This window comes from Theobroma cacao, chromosome 8 (genome assembly GCF_053813885.1).
Source record: "Theobroma cacao isolate CCN51 chromosome 8, ASM5381388v1, whole genome shotgun sequence".
In the NCBI taxonomy this organism is placed as follows: domain Eukaryota; kingdom Viridiplantae; phylum Streptophyta; class Magnoliopsida; order Malvales; family Malvaceae; genus Theobroma; species Theobroma cacao.
In genome coordinates, this window is record NC_142646.1 from 29,346,706 (window position 1) to 29,368,577 (window position 21,872).

The following is a 21,872-nucleotide window of genomic DNA, read 5'->3' on the forward strand; positions in this document are numbered from 1 at the left end:
AAAATAATAATAATATATTTACATATATGCATAAGGAACAAAAATTATTTTTTTATATTTTACAACTATATTGTAGTATTAGATAAAATAACAATTAATGTTAACTAATAATAATATATTAAATAAGCTAAATGAAAATTGTAATAAAAATAAAAAATTCAATGAAATAATTACTAAATGTGTATATATATATATATATATATTGAAACCAAAATAAATATACTAGTTAATAACACATTTCACATGGTTATAAGTAACAAATTATATTTTTTAAATATGATAAAATAGCAATTATTCACTAAATTATGAATGCATTAATTTATTTTATTTCCTTAATTAACTATGAATATATTTATTTTTATATTACTTTACCAAATTTATTATATGTGGTAACACGGTGAATTGACGATGATGATGATCACGTATGATTAGGAATGACTGGTAGTTAGGGAGGCCGTGTTGACAATCTAGCCTTCGCCCTTGTTCCTAGGTTACGTTGGTCCCTTATGTATCTGAATTTTAGGATCAACAGTCAGAGTTCAGAAACCCGGAGCCGAAGCGCCGAACGACGAACTTTGGCTCCATTACCAATATTTCTACCACCTCACCTATTCTGGAACGACATTGGCAACTTCAATTTTGATATTTTTAACGGCGTCAATTGAATCCGTTTACATAATGAACACGTGGATGCCATATGGCAACCTATATAGGGTGAGCTGGCTACTTCTCTCTCTTTCCAACTGTTTTTTCTCTTCTGCTCCTCCGTGATTCACAGCCTCAACCTCGGCGGCGGATCCTCTTTCCCGCCACCCTCTGTTCACAGCCAAAATTTTCTCCGAGAATCACTTTCCTTTTGTTTAATTTTTCCTCACACATACACACCGCAATCTTGGATTTTTAGTTTGGTTTGGTTGAATTTTTGTGTGAATTTTTGATTATGACGTTTGGATTTTTGTGAATTTTGGATGAATTTGATTACGGATTGAAATTTATCTTGAATTTTGTGTGCATTTGATTGTGGACTGAATTTTTTCCATGTGCAGATTCTAGGTTGTTGATGAGTAACTGTGTGGCGGGAGTCGGAAGTCGGGAGTCGAAGGAGAGACAGAAAGGACGCTAGAAAAAAAATCAACCTTTCACATGTACACGTGGCATACAACATTTGCCACCCAAGTTCTTCGGATTTAACGGTGTCAGACTGACAGTTGGGGTGGGATTGAACAGTTTTTATAGTTTTAAGACTAATTTCTACATTTTAATATAGTTCGGCACTAAATCTGTAATTAACTCTTTCTTTTTCCAACTTTGCTTTGTTTTTCTCTTACCCTTCAGTTGTCTCTTTACGTGGTTTCCATGGAATTTTTAATAGTATTAAATTCAGACAAAGGAAGAGTTTCTGTTTCTGTTTTGGGTTTCCTACGGGTTTCCTGCACGCCAGGACTTGTACTTCAATTGTGAGCATCTCTACCTCTCTTCTCTCTTGCTTTCAATCATTGTTTGCTTGCTCCCCTTTATATAATTGCTCTTGTATGTTACAACATAGACCTCGACTCCTTTCTTTCTTCTCCTTTGCTTCGGTGGGTAAAGGTACTACTGATTCTATGTATTCCCCTCCCTCTCTGCAAACGATGTTTGTCATGTTCTATCTGATTAGTATTGCATTTAATTTCATATGTCTATATAATATTCTTGGTTTCTGCAAGTCCTCCTTCTTGTTGTTCTCTTCTTCTTTATATGTTGCTCTTTGGATCAACAGTCTTATGTTGTCACCGTAATTGATTCATGGTTCTTTATGTGACTTGTAAGATGAATGGCAAAACAGAAGCTTAAGAAGAAGGGTTTGATTGCTGTTGTTCTTAGAATTGTTTGGAGTGCTATACTTTATGTGGCTGGATTGAAACAATAGGATTCATGGTAAAAAGGTTAGAAGTGATACTGCCATTCTGAGTTGCATTTAGGAGGTGGTTCATAGCAGGCTTCATGATATAGAGAATATAGCAGGGGATATGATTAACAGAACCCTCTGTCAAAACTGGGATTTAAAAGGTCATATGTTTGCCTAGTTATTTGCCAGTTTGTTTCATTTGTAGCATGCTTGCCTCCATCTTTGAATGAATTAGATCTCTTTTTCCGCAGAAAAAAAAAAAAAAACACACAAACCTTGATGGCTGGGATCGGGATCATGAATTTCAGGTCAATGATTACAGGATTAAGTTTAGCAATACTTCACTCTTTAGATACCGAAAATAATAGTAATATAAAAAGCCCCTATTTCATTGTTCTGTATGATTTGGTAAAAGACAATGGAAATGAAGTGATTATTAAAGTCCTAAAGACTAAATTCTTCAATCAACTCCTCTTTGTCCTGCATTAGTTATAAGTAACTGTATGTAATTTAGAAATTCCACATCATAAAGCTTGCAGCTTTTTGTCACTGCACCGAATGCTAAAAAAGAAGGTCTTGTGATCTCATTGAGTTTAGTAATACTAAAGTCTAATGAATTGTATTAATTTTAGCAAAAAAAAAAAAAAATCAAAATTTTTCTTGTGAATATTCTTGCTTGGCCTTTTTCTTGACTCTCCTTTGCTTCTTCATATAAATACTGTGGTACTGTTTTTTAGTTTAATAGTTACTCTCAACCATGACCGCTCTCCTTGTAGGTTTGGATTGATCAGGAACTGCAATTCTTTACACAGTTGAAAGAGGTTTACATCACCTCCTTGACTGTAATGAGTAACAGGATTGAAGATGATTCATTCTCTAAGCCTGTTGGAAGATGGTCTGTTTTCTATTATGGTGTGGGTCACATGCTAAATGACATCACGGCTGCATGCTGGTTTACTTATCTCTTACTGTTCTTAACAGACATTGGGCTCTCACAAAGGTATAGATCTTAGTACTCTGTCTGAAATTCATGCTTCAGGATAGATTTGAAATATATTTTTCCTCTTTTTTCTAATTGTGACTCTTAACTTGTGTGTTTATCCTAATAGCTTTGAATTAAAAATGGTTCTGTAAGTGCATATTGTTTAACCTATCTCATGTTGAGTTTGGTATCAGTAAAATTTAATCTAGTAATATAGATATGATCCCACCATTTCATTTGTTTACACAAAGTGAGATTTTTGGTGATTGTTTCACATATGTATAAGTCTCAAAGGAATTTAGGTGCTATTTATGCCCCTGTTTTCATTCTTTCATTAAAATCCAGTCAAAAAACTCATACCATTTGGAGGAAAAAAAGGGTATAAGCTCTTAAAACTCCAATTGGCAACAGTAGGTGCATCCATGTCAATGGAGAATTAAGATTGCAAGCATGTTAAATCTGTCATGTTCACAAACATACACATTTTGTTAGGAATGAAGTCCAGGACTCGGGTTTTTGTGCAGCAGAAGATAGAAATCAAGTTTTAGAATTAGGGAAGGATTGTGTTTAACCCCATTGACATGAATTTTATGATGATTGAAGTGTTTTATATACAACAATGATAGAGATGGTAACCAGAAGTAGAATGACTTCGAATTCTTTGGTCTTATGTTGGAATAGTAGATGCCCTCATACTTTTAAAACTATCACCATGAATAGGGATGGCAGTTGGGTGGGAGAGGTGGGGTCCCCACCTCCATCCCATAATTGTAACCCAATATCTTAATACCTTACCTGGAACCTTCTCTGCTGCAATCTCGGGTTGTCATTTGCAATACTCATCGTGGCCATGTGAGAAAAATTTATGTCTCGCATTCTACCGTTTTACTCTGAACTTACTATTGTTGTTTATTTCATAAAAAGATGTTTCATTTTAATATAGATTGCATTTTTAAATATTTTATGATATAAAGAGTCTCTCGTATAGTATCGATGTACAAAATTCTTGATGTAATACATTATATGATGTAAATTAAAAAAATTAAAAAATGACATAACTTTTTATTTATATCCTGATGCGGGGGTACAGCAGGACAACGTAAAGCAGTGACTTCCTAGTCCCCTACCTTGATTTTTTACTGATATAACCCACCTACGCTGTTTTCAAAACAACAGCCATCCTTGCATGGGAATACAGGTCAAAACCTGTTAGGGAAATATTTTTTTTCCATCCCTAGCCATGCAAAAGAAAACACATCTTTATTGGATCTCATCCTACCTATGTGGGAGTATGACACAGTGGATGCCAGTATAACCTTTGAGATCATGGAAAATAAAAGCGCAAATTTGCTAGATGTCATTCTAGTATTACACAAGATCTTATGTTACCAGAAAAGAAGAACTGTCTAAACGTTTTAGATTTTATGATTTTCTTCTTTTTTACATAAAAAGCTTCTAAAATTGATCTACTTGGTTTTGGCTTATTATTTACTTGAACTTAGCTAAATTGTATGATGAGCTCTTTGAAAATCATTGATGTAAATTATGTCTTCATTTATTTTTTTTCGTTTTGTAAATCTAATATTTCATGTATGTTCTTTTGTAGGGATGCTGCTACTGTCATGCTCTCCGGCCAGATAGCTGACGGTTTAGCCACCATCTTTGTTGGTGAACTGGTAATTGATGTTGAATCTTTGTTTTTATACTTGTTATCTGATAGCCACTAATACATGCTTTACATGCTTGGTTGTGATGTGCAGCATGATTGAAATTAGTACTATAATTCTAATATCAAGCAAGATTTTTTGATTTATCTCCTTCTTTTCTAATGATTTGTGGCATTAACTTTCCCAAATTTTTTGTTCATTTACTTGATAGATAGACAGGTTTGGACATTTCAAAATATGGCATGGTGCAGGATCTATGTTGGTTGCTGTTTCATTTTCTTCTGTTTTTGGTGGTTGTTTACCTTGTAAAGCCCTTGCTACGTTTTCATCAACAGTAGAGACTATTTCATACAGTACATTTGCTGCAATTTTTAACGTGGGCTGGGCTGCTACTCAGGTTTCACACATGTAATGTTTCTACAGCCTAATTTTGGCCTGTTAAAATGTGCACGATATCATATCAACTCTTTAAAGCAGGACAATGGGGCAGGGAACATGGTTTTAATGTCAGAGATAGAAAAGCAAAAGCTTTAGTAAAATGCAGGAGTTCATGGCAAAAGCTCACAGTTTCCAAAAATGAATGACTGGATTGGATGGGATGAAGTTTTTTCTTTTTCCTTCTAAATTCTTACCAATTTTTTTTTTTAATTTGGATTCTTGGGACAGGATATCATTTATATTTTTCCTTTGATCTTGGTATCCAATTACATTTCCCTGGGTTCTAATATTTCTATTGCAGGTCCATGGTGAATTGCATCTCTCTCAATTCAACTAGCAGAGTAGTGCTAGCAAGCTGTCGGAATGCCTTTACTATGGTCAACTCCCTTACCTATTGACTTTATGCATGCTTTTGAGTATCATGGCTGATATTAAATTTCCTGTTAATCTAGGTTGCAAATCTCAGCCTATATGGAATTGCTTTAATAGTATTTGATATCAGCATAGCAAAAACTTATGCTGATATTGAAAATCAGGTATGGTCTTTACAGAAGATGTGATCCTGAATTTAGGTGTTTTTGTTTGGGCATAATCATTATTTTGGCCTCCACTGAGCAGTACCGCTGGATTGCATACTTATCAATATTCATAGGATGCTGCTTTGTGGGCATATTTCATTTTGGAACAAATGAACCAAGGTGAGCTGTAGCTTTGAACAGAATTCCCCAGCATGTTTTGCAGGTTACGCAATTGTAGCTTGTTCCTTATTGCAAGAATTTTATATTCTAATGTAGATCAAAGAAAGGTATACATGGAAATATTCATGCAAGGATTTCATGGACATATTGGTTCCGCAAAATTCTATACTATCAAGTTGCTCTTGTTTACGTGCTTACAAGACTAGTGCTCAATGTTTCACAAGTAAGCATAAATTTTTTGCTTTGATTTGTGGCTTAATATACTTTTCACTAATCGCCCAAAAGGAATTATTTTAAACTTAAAGATGGTTTCTTTTTGTGAAGGCATATCTTGCATTCTATGTGATTAATGATTTGCTGATGGCCCAGTCTGCTAAAGCTTTGGTATGTGAATAGCAGTTGTCATCATTAGAATTATTTCCTGTCTTCGATTTGTTTTGGAGTTGAATGTTTGGCCTAATATCTTCTGTTATTGATTGGTTAGGTTCCTGCCATTATCTATATTTGCAGCTTCATAGTATCTGTTCTTCTTCAGGTCTGCCTCATAAAACTTGTTCTGTCTTTGAAAAGCTTCATCTCACTCTTTTTAATACTTAAGTTTAAAGTATTAACCTTATAGGAGATTGCATGGAATGGCCAACGCCTGAAGGCTTATTATGCAGCCGGAGGAATTCTTTGGATGTTTTGTGGTGTAGGGATTCTTCTCTTACCTAGAAGCATGAGTCTATTCATGTATGCCATATCGGTATTTATTGGAATAGCTAATGCATTAATGACGGTATGTTAGAAACCCTGTGCCTTTGTCTTCATTTACTTCCATGCAATGTAAAATTGGGACATACACCGGTGACAAGTTATACTGTGACCTAAGCAAAATGCTGTCTTGAATGTTGATTGTCTCAATTGAGTGTACTCGTCTGTTGACAATGTATTGGAGTTAAAATGAAGTGGCATTTGAATCAGAATCTTAGTTTAAAAACCTTCCTTAACCTGCTAGCCACTTTCCAGCCATATGTTGCTAGTAGTAATTTTGATTGAGAAAAAGCTGAATTATTCAGGATAGCAAAATGCTGTCCAAAATTTAATGCGTCATGCAGATATATGGTTGTAAGTTCAGTTGGCATTGTATCAGAAGCTTTGATGTGAATCTAGTCACTGTCCGGCCGTACATTTGTAGTAGCAATTTCATTGAAAAAAAAGCTGAAGTATTACATTTAAAGTGGGGTCAATGACATTTCTTGTAGATAGATGTTTTGGCCATGTGCCAGATTGTTGGTTCACTGTATAGTTTTCTGGATGTGATGATGAACGTATTCATAAATCACAGGCACACTGCTAATATAACAATACATGGGTTTTATTTATCAGCTTATTAAGATGATTCCTATATCACATCCAGCATTTGGTGTGTGATTTTTGTTACGGTATCTGCTTTCATTCAATTGAGGAGATAAAACCTTGTCGTATAGGTTAGTTGCGTATGATTCATTTATTCCTTGTGTTTCCTTCGGCCCATTAGAGTCAAGACATTTGTTTCGTATTTATATGTTTAAAATATGATTTATTTATTCCTTTCTTAAATCAATATAAAGTTTTAGTATTTTGATGCAGCAAACTTTATTCATCTTATTTTCCTTTTCTTATGGTCCTTTAGTTTTTTTTTCTTTCCTGTTGCTTATTCCAATTGTAAATGAATGTAGGTAACTGCAGTCAGCATGCAGAGTATTGTAATTGGTGAAGATCTTAATGGTTGTGCATTTGTTTGTGGATCATTGAGCTTCCTGGACAAAATCTCATGTGGGCTTGCCCTATTTGTTCTTCAATCCTATCAAAGTAAGTTTTCTGTCATATCTGAATACATGTTCAACCTCTGTTAATTCCACTTTTCCTCCCTCTCCATCTGTACCTAAAGAACAATGAAAAGAAGAGGAACTTGACATGCTTCTTTATACCTGTTTCTCAGTTTGGAATCAAAGGTGATATCCAAGAATCTTCTTTAATGTGTGTGAATGGTATAATCTTCTTTGATGCAGGTAACTCACCTATAATTGTGGGAAACTATTCAACAAACTTTAATTTTTCAGTTACGAGATATGGTTTAGGTCTCGTACCAGCATTCTGTTCAGCTCTTGCAGTGGCTGTCACATGCACCATGGAACTACAAACCCCATTGTCAAAACCGCTGATGGAACCCTTATTGGAATGATGTTGGGAAAGAAAGAACCACCATGTTCAAACAGACAAGGATTCTAAGATGTATTTTTTTCTATTCACATCATGTAATTGTACATAAGATATCTGTTTACAAAATATATTTTTTGGATAATGATAAGCTATCTATTTCATTCACATTAAAAAACCTGGCAGGTATGAATTGTTCTCATTTCTCCCTGACATTCATAATGCTAGCAGTAACATTCAGATGGTCAGGAAAACGCTAGGAGATGGTTCCTTGTGGGAGGAATTCAGCCAGTTTCTCAATTGAAGCGACGGTAATCTTTTTGAGGCCTTCGTTCCTTTGCAGTTCTTCATATGCCTGTGCATCCTCTCTGGCTTGAACAATTTCCCGCATTGCCTACATTATATCGGGGAAGATTCGATTAGTGTTTGATGGCAGCAACTAAAAGCTCTATTCAAACAAGGCAACTGAAGTGGATAATAATTAAGGTTCGGTTGTAGATCATAATTACTGACATCCCATGAATTCTTCTAATTTAGGATAATATTCCTGCTTGAAAACATGTCTACAAACTTGCAACGTAGGTTTCAATGAGATTAAATCCAATCTAAAAAAGATTTTAGATTTGTCTGTTAGGTATGGTTAGGTGTTATGAACTCACATTTTTAATCCAAAAAATATATTTGGTAGGTAAAAAAAGTTCTTAATTACAAGTTCAAAGACTTATTTAATCTTTTAGTGACATCTAATCTTTTACCTTCTATTTTATTTAGTTGTGTAAGTGTACGTCCGAGCTTACAAGACCTTAGGGTACAGTCTCACGTCAATAAAAAATTGAATAAATTTTGATATTACTTATTGGAGATCAACATATTTAATCTATGAAACATATGTACTAGATAGAGGAAGACTCTAGTTAAAACTTTGAGACCATCCTATTACTTATCTCTTATTGACTGGAACCTGTCACACAGGCAGCTATCTGTGTTATCATCTTGTCATGATTGCTGATTGCACTTTGTTTGTGAGTTCACTCTATAAGCAAAGTAAAACTGCAAAACTAATTCAAGTAGTTCATCAATCAAAATTGGAGTATAAAGTCGGGAATAAACTAATGGGAAATATAGAAGACCTTTACGAATCTCATTTTCTCTTGGCGTTTTGTACTTTTGTTAAACTTTTTTATCAGTTCGTCGTCGGCACCCTGCGGTGGTTCCTTTTCCTTTCTGCATTTTAGTTTCTTAAGCGGTTGAGTTTGGTCTCCTCTCGTAGCAATCTCCTCCATTTTGCAGTCAGCAATATATCTAAATATATAGATTGGATATATGGGCACTTACGAGCAAGTTGGCCCTCCCACTGGCTTGTATGCAGCCGAAACCACTTTCGAGCAACCAAATTCAGCCCTCTGCTTCTTCTTGCAATCCTTGGCCTCGTCAAAGCTTTTCCTTCTACATGGAAGCATACAATATCAGTACCCTTCATACATAATATTTGAGTAAAAAGGTAAAATGATTGGGGAGTAACGACATACGGAGCAATGAACTGTTGTTGCTCATTCCATGGAGTTCCAATAACCCTGGCAGACCCACCCAGTTTGTCTCCTTTACTTATCTTAACGCTTTTATCACCGGAATAGTCGAAATGGGTAGGCTTGATTTTTCCCGCTCGATTAAGCATGATTAGCACAGCATCGTCGGTGTCAACGGCACCGCAGCTCAACAAATTCCGAAGCTTCTGACGTGCTCCACTCGAATAGGTCTTGCTTTTTGCATAGGGTAGTGACGGTGAAAATGGCGGCGATGAAAATGATGAACAACTTGGAATATCCATTACTTTGTCCACGTTATTGTCCTTGCTTTTGTCTTTTGTCTTCGCCCCTCTCTTGTTCTTCTGATTCTGCATGGCGGAGTAAAAGGAAGATGGGTCTTCATCTTGGTCGCCCTGCTGCGTCTGGTGAGACTTGTCGTCAAGCTTCGTCTCTAGGTCCAAGGCAAATTGAGGTGATTCTTGGTAGATTTCGGGCAAAAAATAACTTGAGTTCTCTTGTATTGCTTCCTTAGGTAGCGGCTTGTTCCGGGGGTCCTTTTCTTCAACCTCAACGGCCCTCTTTTCACCCTGTGAAGTAGCCTCTACAGTGCCAAGAAAACGTATAATGAGCCCCAAATATTCAACTGTTAAGCACAGTCTCAAATATTGAAATGGAAATGAATAGGGTAATAACCAAATGGGGTAGAGGGCATGATTTCGGAGCCTTTGAGGACATATTCGTTGTCCGAGATTGGGGTGATTAGTTCATCATCCATCAAGTCTTGCCAGACATAACCGGTCTTGTACCTCCTGCAATTAAATTTGGCCAAAATGGAAATGTAATGGCCCATTAGAAATGACAGATTCAAACTTCATTGCACAATCATTGTAGTAGTAATAAAGTTATTCGTGAATTGTGGCATAGATTTACAGAGGTAGGGATCAGGCAGGTATATAAAAATACCTCTTATAGGACCAAGAAAAAGATTCCGGCATGCCTTTTCCTCTCAAATCTGATAGCCACCTCTTCACATCTTTTTCAATGGATCAATCAAAACACACTAGTTAAGGAATGGTTTGCTATATACCAGAAAGAGAAATGAAACAGTGAATCAGAGCAAAGATGTTGGACCTCTTAGATAAACGCCCTTTTCATTGACATGGTGAACACGAATGAGATGGGGGTGCTCGGTGCGACCCATACGGCTGAGGAAGTATATGATGTGAAGTCTCCTCAGTTGGCCTCCTCCGCCTTTACCCGCAGCTTCCATTGCTATTCTGCTCCCTCTAGTCCTAGTGGTTCCTGTTACCAAGGTTGAAGAACAACAGCCAAAAACAAAACTCTCAGTATGCCATCATGAAGATTCTTATATACAAAAAGCATCGCTAAAAGTCGAGAGAGATGCGCTGCCGGCCTGCTTCACAAGAAGTCGAGAACGAAATCATCATCATCATCATATATTCTATTCCCAAATCGTCATGCTTGATATTTTAAAGTGCAATGTGTATGCAGGCCTACCTATAGATGCCAAAACATAGAAGAATCCTGTATAAAATAGAACATGGAATAAGTGATCCAGGAAGAGAAAAGAAGCCTTGGTAATGGAGCTGCTACCAGAGCGCTTGGGTGGGTTTGGAAGATGAGGATGCTCACCAGATTTAGGGCTATATATATCGGAATCTATAACAGATTACTCGCGATTATAATGGGGGTTAGTTCAGACCAATTAAACGAGACTGATCATTGTACTTAGTACACAACCCAATTCTGGTTTATTTTGACATTCCCCTTTGGTGGCATCCTCCTTTGTATTGTATGAACACTTTTATTTTGCAATCCAAACACACTATTTTATATTAGTATTACACAAGTTTTGTAGTATAAGTTTGACTTACATTCGATAGTGTAACGGATTTACAATTTTAAGTATTACACAAGTTTTGTAGTATAAGTTTGACTTACATTCGATAGTGCAACGGATTTACAATTTTAATGTAAAAATATGTATACGGTTATAATCGTTTTTATTGTATAAGCTCAAAACCTATCCCATCTCTTATTGATGTAAGATTCATAAGTATTGATGTAAAGAGTTAAGTAGGTTTTAATACGACTTGTAACGATTTATAGTTTCAACTGAAAAGATATGTTTATTAGATAAAAGAAAACCGTTATTTTTAAGTCTAAAATACATCTTATTTTTTATCAATGTGGGATCCGTGATAGCAACAATGACTTTCTATGAGCATTTAATCAATCGTTTACTACTAAAACAAAATAGTGTATTTGAGATCTACATCCTTATAGAAAAAGATTTATGAGAAGACAATACCAAAATTTGAAAAAATACAATTTTTTTTGTCAAAATTCTAGTGTCATCTTTAAACTTTAGTTAATTTCATCTATTAGAACATATAAAATTCTCTTCTTCTTTTTCATAAAAAGGAACTTATAAACACTTAGAGGGGTAATTATTTAAACATTTAATGCTTGAAGCAATACTTATGCACGAGGATGATAAAAGGCTTTCAATTCAGAGATTGAAGAGTTTAAATTATAAGATAATCTAAAATGGATGATACATGATTTTTTTCCTTCTTTCTAAAATTAATTATTAATATTTAACTAGGGAAAATACTATTATTCTTTTAAAAAAAGCCATCCAATAAAATTTTAAATTGAATACTCTGTTAAGTTGGAGAGATGGAAATGCTAATGTGACAATCATATTAGCATCCTTGTCGACTTATTATGTCATACTAATAGACCATACATTTTTATTTTCTATAAAACAAATACCGTTTAAATTTACCTCATTCTACTATCATGCATAAAACATCTCAACTCTATTCAATTCAAATTAAACAAGAGAGTTCACAAAAGCCTTAACTTCTCAAAAGGTATGCTTAATTAAAGACTTTATATCTCCAATAACTTTCCACCAGTAGTCAATTTCACATTACAAGATCCGAAACAGAATCTAAGGTCTCCTTTCCCACCAATGATAGCAATCTTCCGAAAAAGGTGAAATTGAACCCATTCCAACTTGGTATATCAAAAATTGTGTTATGTTGAAAAAAATCAAACATAACACAATAATATAAAATAATATAATATAAAACAAATGAATTCACCTCGGGTCAAGTTTAGAAAAAGCAACTCCTACGCATATATGTATGTATTCCTAATGTTAAAGGAGGACGAAGAATGGCATAATTAACTGCATACTTGGTAGCTCTTTAAAAATTTGAAAGCTAGCATATTTTGGAATCAAAGTGTTTTAATAGTCTTGTGTTGCTTGCAGAGACACTATGATAGCATCTACATTCTCAGCTCTTTGTTTTCGTTTCTTATGGTGTTGGCTTATTTTATGGATGAAACAAAGTTCAATTAATTGTTACCATCGCCTTCTTTTTGAAGGAAATTGAATTCCTTTAATTAAGAGATTAAAACTAAAAAAAAAAACTAAAAAGAAGTAATAAAACGTCAAGTGATTCTTTGAATGATCTGGCCTTTGATTTTATATTAAGATATGGCTGACATTCATTTCATCTGCTAGTTTGAGTTGATCCAAAACCAAACAGCAAGAAGGCGTTCAACAAATTAGAATATAGTATCAATTGACGGACAATAAAAGAAGATTTTCGATATAAAAATATGTAGAGATTCCAGACTTGGATGGAGCTGAAAGGGTTCATCGACCAAGACAAATATACGGACGAAGTATGATGGAAACAAGTAAAATCAATTAGTTAAGCCCCATGGATCTCTTGGGCCGTTGCCTATAAATATGGCAACCAGATGTGAGATGAATCTCCATTAGTTCCAGTGTGATAACACCTTTATTAATTGAAGTAGCAAAGGTAAGGTGAAAGGTTAATTAAGCAGACATGGACATCGATTTTTTGATGCCATACTTAGTCCACTTGGTAGTTTTATACGTGTCTGTTGGTGTCATCTACTTGGTTTACAAGTACAAATCCAGGCCCGCCACCCCCAACTTTCCTCCGGGTAGAAAGGGTCTACCATACCTCGGCGAAACCTTGGATTATGTGCTGGCTTCGAGAAGGGGAACTCCTGAGAAATTCGTAACTGACAGAACTACCAAATATTCACCAGATGTGTTCCGTACATCTTTGCTAGGAGAGGACATGGCTATCTTTTGCGGTGCTGCTGGCAACAAATTCCTCTTCTCTGGCCAAAACAAGTATGTCACCTCCTGGTGGCCGCATTCCATCAAGAAAGCTTTGATGGATCCATCCAGTGTTGATAATTCTTCCAAGGAAGAATCTACTAAACTTCGGGCCTATCTGCCTCCTTTCCTCAAGCCAGAGTCCCTTCAACATTACATACCCGTCATGGATATCATGGCAAAGGAGCACCTAGACCAACATTGGTCCCCCTATAATCAGGTCCAAGTCTTCCCACTTTCCAAGAAGTACACCTTCTCACTTGCGTGTCGTCTATTCATGAGTGTTCACGATCAGGAAGAGATTGAAAAATTTGCCAAGCCTTTTGCTCTTGCCACTGCTGGTCTCATATCCGTGCCCATTGATCTTCCAGGATCAACATTCAATCGCGCAGTGAAAGCAGGCAAACTGATTCGCCAAGAGCTTTTAGCCCTCATTACCAAGAAGAAAAACGAGCTGTCGGAGAAAGGACTAACGGTTGCTTCAGACTTAGTGGATAGCATGCTTATGGACGGTATGACTGAGATAGAGATTGGCAACAAGATTGTAGGCTTCTTTATTGCAAGCCACGACACAACAAGTACCGCAATCACCTTCATCGTTAGCTATCTTACTGACTATCGTGACATATATAACAGGGTGTTGGAAGGTATTAATTTGGATTTTAGCACCAGGTGGCTCGACAGGCTCGTCGACTCCTACCAATATATATTTAAAATTTCTATTCGGGGAATTAATTAATGCCTCTTCTTTTTTCTCAATAATTAATGTTTCATCTTGTTGGGTTAATTGCAGAACAAATGGATATTTTAAGGACCAAAGGGCCTGGAGAACCATTGAGATGGGAAGATATTCAGAAGATGAAGTACACTTGGTGCGTGGCATGCGAAGCAATGAGGCTGGCACCACCTGCTAATGGAGCTTTTAGAGAAGCCATCACCGATTTTACTTATGCAGGTTATACGATTCCAAAGGGATGGAAGGTAATACCTCTATGTTTCCATTGCAAAAATCATCATGTCATTCTCATGATTTTGTAATTCTTAAGAATCTATCCTTCCTTTCTAGCTATCTACTGATTCGTACTTACCCATACGGTTATTTGTTTTCTTAATTGCTTCAGGCCTTCTGGACTGTCCATTCAACAAACAAGAATCCCAACTACTTCCCAGATCCAGAGAAGTTTGATCCTTCAAGGTTTGAAGGAAATGGTCCTGCACCCTACACGTTTGTTCCATTTGGTGGAGGTCCTCGTATGTGCCCTGGGAAGGAGTATGCCCGACTGGAAATCCTCACTTTCATACACAACCTGGTCACCAGATTCAAATGGGAGAAACTGAATCCCAATGAGAAGATTTCCTACATTCCTTCACCCATTCCAGAGGAGGGTCTACCCATCAAGCTCCAAGCCGCATGAGCATCATGGCCGACGCATTAATAGAATAAATTAATCTTTGGTGTCTCCCCCATTTTCTATAAGCATTCAATTTCCATAACTATGCATGGTACAATAAGTTTTTAAAATAAGTTGAACTATCATCTTATTTCAGTCGTTCCTGTAATTGATATATTCATTAGTCTAATCCTTTTGCCCCAAGCTTGGATTTGCAAAAGCCTTCCGATGGCCATACATAGCAATATGTTGTCCTCATTGACGAGAAGTTGTTAAAATTTTATTATATAGCAACACCAGTTCCTTATTTCAGTTTTATTCATCCTCACTATTAGTGTGCAAAACAGTTAGAGGTTATAATCCTCGAGAATATGATGAACACTGCAAAAATGGTGACATTCCGTCATTACAGGGGAAAAATCTGTTGGAATTACACTAGTTGATAAAGGCCATTTCGTCATGAAGGTGGAATTGGTTCGGCAATTCTTTAACGGAACATTTTGTTGGGAAAGAGTGAATCCTTAAATATTTCGACTAGTCAGTAAGCGAATAAATTCGTCAGCACTTATTCAATAGAATTGTTGATGAATTTTTCATTGGTATTACCAGGATTTCGTTGGTAAAGAATGACCCATAATCCGTCAGTATTGTTAAAATTTGTTGATAATTCCATCAATATTTTAATGACACACAACAATTTCTATTTATGAAAAACAAAATTGATTGCTCCTTACTGTCATTTCAAATAAAAAACACATATACAGATAAATATTAGTGTAGAGATTGCAAATATTTATAAAAATTATATATAATATATTAATATTAGAAAAATTAACAAATTGTAATATTTTTCGTAGAATCACTACACAAAAACATATATGTTTCTAGTGCCATCATCCCTTGGTAGCGACTCCTCAATATTAGAAGGGATTGACCATTATGATGAAGACATAGGTTCGTTTTACTACTTCATGTAGTGGAGGATCTGTGCGAGCGTCGAGTCCAAGTTTATAATGTGGTTATTCATAATGTCCATATTTTCGTCCATTGTCATAGCACTTGGGAAGGGCCACAACATTGTTAATTGGAGTCGGACCACAAGCGGACTTAGACATTTGAGTTGCATCAATTGATGATGCACTTGACACCTTAGTACTAAATGTCACGTGCCGAAACTTAAGTCTAATCTCGTACAGCCTTAAATTTTGAAAATAGATATTAAGTAAGCTTTAAAACCCACAAAATAACTAAAGCAAAAGAAAGGAAAAAGAGAGAAAGCTTTTAAGAAATAGAATGCTTTATATTTCTTAGAGGCGTATTACAAATAAGAAGAGGGGACCATTTATAAGCTAATGGCCCCACTTTAAGAGATAGGATTAGGTGGATTTAAATTTGAAAATGAATATTCAGATTTAAATAAAATAAAATCAATATCCTAAGTATATCTATTCAAATTTAAATACATAAGATTTTACAATTATTCAAATTAGAACAAACTCTTAGATTGGACTAGATCTTCTTATTGGGCTTGTTGGCCTATTGGATTGCTTAGACTACCTAGGTTACTAGCCTGGGTTGTTTATTGACCTGTCTACGTTGCTTAACCTGTTGTCTGTTAGGTTGTGTGGCCTGATCTAAACTTTTAGACTATGACATCTTCCTGCACTCAATCCAGTAATGCCCTCGTTGTTGAGAGATGCGTTTTTACGTCACAATCATCCTTTCGCACATCATTGCCTCGAGTTTTGTGCATTTTTGGCTTCCACACATTTTTTGGAATTTATTGTCTCCTTGGACACTTGTTGTGGACCAATCCTCCTTTTCCTCTGCCCCTTGGTCTCAAGAGTGCTTGGTTAGTCTCAAAGATTCCATACCCATGTCTTGGGTTTCCTAGCATTTGTTTGTGGTAGTCCCGTCACCATTAATCTTGGTTTCTCTTGGACCATACGACATTCCGTTATCGTTTGTTGCTCCCTTAGGTGCAAAATGACATTGCCCAATTTTAGTGCACTCTTTGGCTTCCTTGGTCGTGGATGATGAGACTCTTTGGCATTGCACTGGTCTTTCTCCTTTCCCTTGTGTAACACTAAGCTCCTCAAGTGTGATCACTCATTAGGTCTTTTTACACATTAGTTGTCACTCTTGTTGCCTGGATCCTCCTCGTCCATCATGATGGCCGCGAGCTTTTTATGCATAGGGCAATCCTTTGTCAAGTGTGATTCCTTGCACAAGAAAAATTTGAGGAGCTTCTTTTTCTTGCCCTTCCACTTGGTGATTGCCTTGGTTTGATGGCGTGGCGATTTTTTGTCAACTTCTTCCTCTAACCCAGTGTCTTTCTTTTCCCCGCCGTTGTCATTTTTCTTGGGCTAGGAGAAAAAGGGTTATTGTCGAACTTGTGCAAATCAACCAATGATTCGGCCATGGTCATGGCCTTTGTGATGTTCTGCACGTTTCTCCTTTGGAGTTCCAATTTGGCTCATTGTTTGAGCCTATCCATAAACGAAAAGAGTGTCTCCCTTTCACCAAGATCATTAATTTGTAACAATAATTTAAAGAATTGTTTAACATATTCTCTTACCTCATCTTGTTGGGTAAGCCTCCTAAGTTTGTCATGCACCTCATTATCTGCATACTCAGGGTAGAATTGCTTTTGGAACTCTTTCTAGAATTCCGCCTAAATGTTGATGGTTGCTCGCCCAAGCTTTTTGTTGCACCTTCATGTCCACCATAGCAAAGCAATATCCACTAAATACATGGCTGTAAAATTAATCCGTAGAGCATCTTATGTAATGCTCATGGCCTTAAACTATTGCTCCACACTCCATAGGAAATTGTCCACCTCATTGGCTTTTATCTTACTTTAGCATTCCTTAGGCTTAGGCACTTTCAAACGAGTCCCCAACTGAGTGACTAGCGCACCACCTCCTGCGGCTGCCTCTAGTGCAACGAGCTTGTCCTTAAGCCTACATACCTCTTGTCGTAACGACTCGACCAACTCTTTTAATGCCGTATCTCTATGGTTTAACATTTTCATCGTCTCATGCAACTTTCCATGAAGCTTGTTATCTTTGGACCCCAAATCCTCCATGTTGGCTTCAAACTCCTCAAGTATGTCCCTTATCTTTCCCATGACCACCTCCATTCTAGCAACCTAGCCTTTGAAAGTGGACATCATGTCCTTGGACTTACCTTGCTTAGGTGCACCTTTGATCTCCCTGACCTTATGAACTGATATAGACTAGTCCTCTATCAATGCCATCTCCTTTTTCTCGGAACTTTAGCTCCGATATCAATTGTCCTGTGCTAAAACTTAAGCCCAACCTCGTATGGTTTTAAATTCTAAAAATAGAGCTTAAGTAAGCCTTAAAACCCATAAAATAGTAAAAGTAAAAAAAAAAAAAACCTTTTAAGAAATAGAATGCTTTGTATTTTTTTAGGGTGTATTACAAATAAGGAAAATGGGCTATTTATAAGCTAATAGCCCCTCTTTTTATGGGATATGATTAGGTGGATTTAAATTTGAAAAGGAATATTCAAATTTAAATCAAATCAAATCTATATGTCACATCCTGTGTTGGTATAGCCCACTAGATCCTAGAAAGCTTCTTTACATACATTCATTCATCAATCATTCACATTTAGGCTCATTAGCCATCATCATACATAAAAGCATTCATTAAATCAATCATATAATCCATCCATAAGCGTCAATACACAATTATGAAACTTTTCAACATAAACTATGTATACGCATTTCATTAACCGTATCTATAACATTTACATTTCATGTCAACTTTGTAATCCACCTTAAGTGCTGATATAGGCTTCTTGGCCATCATCTATAGAATTTACATAATTTCCATATAAGAAAAAATGTCATTCAAACATAACAATACTCATAAACAAGTAAATAAGAAGACCGACTTGCCAAACGAATCATGAGTTGACTTCCTAAACTTCAAGATGGCTGCTATACCACCTACCAAAAGAAGAATGGATCACATTTTCGTAACGTTAGTGCCAGACTATTATAATTGATTTGCAATAAAAATAGAAAAACTAACGTGTTAGTCATAAAGACTTCATGAGTGAATATGGGAAAGGGGACAATCCAAGGGGGAGAGTTTTTTGTAAACATTAACTTGCAACCTCTTGTCATTTATAAATTTCCTTTGTTTCCTTAAAACTCTTGAAACATGATATTTAAATACATATTCAATAGGATTTAATTAAAACCAAGCTTGTATAAATCATTGAAAACCATTTGCCTTAGAAAAGCTTTGTTAAAACACTTGAAAACACTTGCAACACCCTCGATTTTCAATATGAACTACGTTAATTGAGAATGATTTATGAAAAATATTGAGTCTTGAGGATTTTGATGATATGTTATGTATGCAAAGTGTTTGAAAGTTTATATATTGACACTTAGGCAATTTTTATGAGAAATATGTGATTAAATCCTTTGGTTTGAAGTTTTGATTTGTATTTGACATTATATTTGAGGATGTATGTATATGGATTTAAGTTAAATGAAAAACTTGAGGTGTTGATTAAGTACAATAATAATTTAGAGTGTTAGATTGGGATTTTTGGAAGTTAGAAAAGTTGAAAATTTGCCTGTAGGGGAAAATGTATCGATATATTGATAATTCTATTTTATAGAATTATTTTAGTCTCAATTTGTTATTAAATGTTAGCTAAGTTTTTAAATTTTAATTATAATGTAGTTATTTTTATTTATTTTTATACTTAGTTTATTTTTATTGAGTTATTTTAATTTTATGTTGATTTACTTTAATTTGGTTATTATTTATTAGTTTTTATGCTTTTGTCGAATTTAAGGGAATATGGCTTAATTTTGGAAAGAAAGGTGTTTGAAGAATCTAGAATTCTACTTGTACATGCTTTAGTTTTTTGACCATAACTTGCATTCCATGTTCAAATGATGAGATTCTTACGCTATTGGAAAGTTAAGAGATATAACTACAACTTTTATGAAGACCACTTTGCCCCAATTCTACATCAAAGATGGAGAAAATTACATCAGAAGATGGCTAGGCGTAATGCTGCGGGAATGGTAATTTTAAGGGTGATAATTGATGTTTGGGCCTCATAACACTTTTAAGCCCAAAAGTTAGATTCAATGGGTTAACTTAGAAAATTTTAGGTTAAGATTGTTAGTATATAAAAGATGTTTTAGGAGAAATAAAATAGACAACTCTAAGATATTCAAGAAAATTAGAAATTGAGGTAGAAACTTGAAAAGCAAGGCTACAAATAATTGTTTTGTCTTCTTTCTTAGCTTTTATTTTTCTTGTACTCTTAATAGTTGAAATTCATATATTTTTATTTGTTTTTGCATTTATGAGTAGCTAATTTTATTTTTCAAGGATTGTAATTGAACTAACATGCAATCTAAATTTTTAATCTCTTTCTTGCTTATTTTCAATGGGATTTGGATTATTCATTTCAATTTGTTCTTAATGCTTTTAATTGCCTGATAATCAATTAAATTGATCTAGGAACCTAAACAAACTTGGGAGAGGGAGTTTAGTGTAGGCTAAAATTGAGATAGCATATGATCATAATAATTAATTTGTGTATAGGATAGGAATATACCTATATGCCATATGTAGCTAGATTAAAACCTGAACTTAATGAGTTTATTTTAATTTTAATTCACATAGGAATATAGTGTTTTGATTAAAATAGATATTTTTATAAGAAACTCGAAAGAGCATTATAAATAATTAAGGACTATAGGTTAGCAATTCAACAGATTAGAATAAGTTAAGAGAGAGAGGTAAGATTTAGATGAAGTATGAGGGATATTGTAATCCTAGGCCTTTTTCAATTTGTTTTTACCCAATTATCTTTTTACTTTAATTTTTAATTAGATTTAATTAGATTAGTTTTAGTTGAATAAATTTTAGTTTAATTAGAATTCAAATTTTTAATTGTTTGAATAAAACTAAATTGTTCTAATTTTAGTCCTTAGTAATATTCTAAATCAATTCTTTGTGGGATTGATTTTCTACTTACCAATATATTATCTTTTCAATACATATACTTGTATAGGTAGAATTTTAACTAACAAGTTTTTTACGCCGTTGCTAGATAATTGTTATCCAAAATTTTTACTAATATTAATACCAAGCAATTTAGTCTTACTTCAAATTTTATTTTCCTTGTTTTAATATTATTGTTTTTTCATATATCTTTGGTCATTGTATGCAAAGAAGAAGCAATTTAAATCTTGTTCCTTTTGATCTTGAGATAGAAAAAACTTTCAATAGAAGTCGAAAGGAGAATTTGCAATTTACAACTTTAAATTAGATAATGGCTGAGGATAATAACAACAATGGCAATAATGCCATTAATCTAGTTCCTGAAGAAAATAAAGAACTGCAGGATTATGCTATTCCTCTTTTGCTAGGTTTGCACCAAAGTATTGAAGACCTTCCATTAATACAAATAATTTTGAAATTAAGTCAATTTTACATTCAAATGATTCAGTCTTCAATCCAATTTTGTGGGTTTAATTATTATATAAATATATGAGAATATGAAAAAACCCTTGGTTATGTATGTTTGATTTTGAACTCTGAGGCTTGCTCAGGTCTTAAGGCCTTCGCTTGCTGGACTCATTCGTCAGTTAGGGACCCTAGGTTGGGTCATGACAACACTGGTCTGTGAGGTATCTATGCTGGAGATTGGATGTTTGTATGTATTGATGTGTTTGTGTAAACTATGGATTTCAAAAAAAAAATTTAACGAAAGCAAGCAATCCAACTACACAAGCGAAATTCACACACCATACTTATTGCAAAATTATGTAACCACATCCTTAAAAATCAAGAATCTATAAAAGAATGATGAACATTCCTTTCCTTGATCTTGTTTCTC

General features: G+C 35.0%; 3 protein-coding genes and 1 pseudogene across 5 annotated transcripts; 3 read left to right on the top strand and 1 right to left on the bottom strand.

Moving 5' to 3' along the window:
• Positions 1-511: 511 nt before the first annotated feature.
• Positions 512-8,067, top strand: LOC18593054 (uncharacterized). 3 transcript variants are annotated; one of them, XM_018126192.2, is made up of 15 exons: positions 512-714; positions 1,047-1,213; positions 1,336-1,457; positions 2,665-2,888; positions 4,477-4,546; positions 4,749-4,945; positions 5,277-5,352; positions 5,428-5,511; positions 5,594-5,673; positions 5,770-5,896; positions 5,998-6,057; positions 6,158-6,208; positions 6,293-6,451; positions 7,374-7,506; positions 7,707-8,067. In XM_018126192.2, exons 4-15 carry the CDS (start codon positions 2,734-2,736, stop codon positions 7,877-7,879), a joined length of 1,365 nt encoding a protein of 454 aa, XP_017981681.2. In that variant the 5' UTR covers positions 512-714; positions 1,047-1,213; positions 1,336-1,457; positions 2,665-2,733; the 3' UTR covers positions 7,880-8,067. The 3 variants fall into 3 exon arrangements, with proteins under 3 accessions (XP_017981681.2, XP_017981682.2, XP_088665250.1); XM_018126193.2 differs by lacking the exons at positions 512-714; positions 1,047-1,213; positions 1,336-1,457 and adding an exon at positions 1,480-1,590; XM_088809124.1 differs by lacking the exons at positions 512-714; positions 1,047-1,213; positions 1,336-1,457 and having other exon boundaries at positions 2,817-2,888; positions 4,753-4,945.
• A 24-nt stretch (positions 8,068-8,091) lies between these two features.
• LOC18593055 (UPSTREAM OF FLC protein (DUF966)) lies at positions 8,092-10,650 on the bottom strand. The gene is made up of 6 exons (XM_088809289.1): positions 10,512-10,650; positions 10,344-10,413; positions 10,074-10,189; positions 9,396-9,981; positions 9,190-9,300; positions 8,092-8,248 (listed from the first exon to the last, which is right to left on the bottom strand). The coding sequence occupies exons 1-6, from the start codon at positions 10,648-10,650 to the stop codon at positions 8,092-8,094; spliced, it is 1,179 nt and encodes a 392-aa protein (XP_088665415.1).
• A 2,620-nt stretch (positions 10,651-13,270) lies between these two features.
• LOC148761330 (beta-amyrin 28-monooxygenase pseudogene) lies at positions 13,271-14,311 on the top strand (annotated as a pseudogene).
• Positions 14,312-14,365: 54 nt separating this feature from the next.
• On the top strand, positions 14,366-14,987 carry LOC18593056 (Cytochrome P450 superfamily protein). The gene is made up of 2 exons (XM_007020089.3): positions 14,366-14,553; positions 14,694-14,987. Exons 1-2 carry the CDS (start codon positions 14,371-14,373, stop codon positions 14,985-14,987), a joined length of 477 nt encoding a protein of 158 aa, XP_007020151.3. The 5' UTR covers positions 14,366-14,370.
• The last annotated feature ends 6,885 nt before the right edge of the window (positions 14,988-21,872 follow it).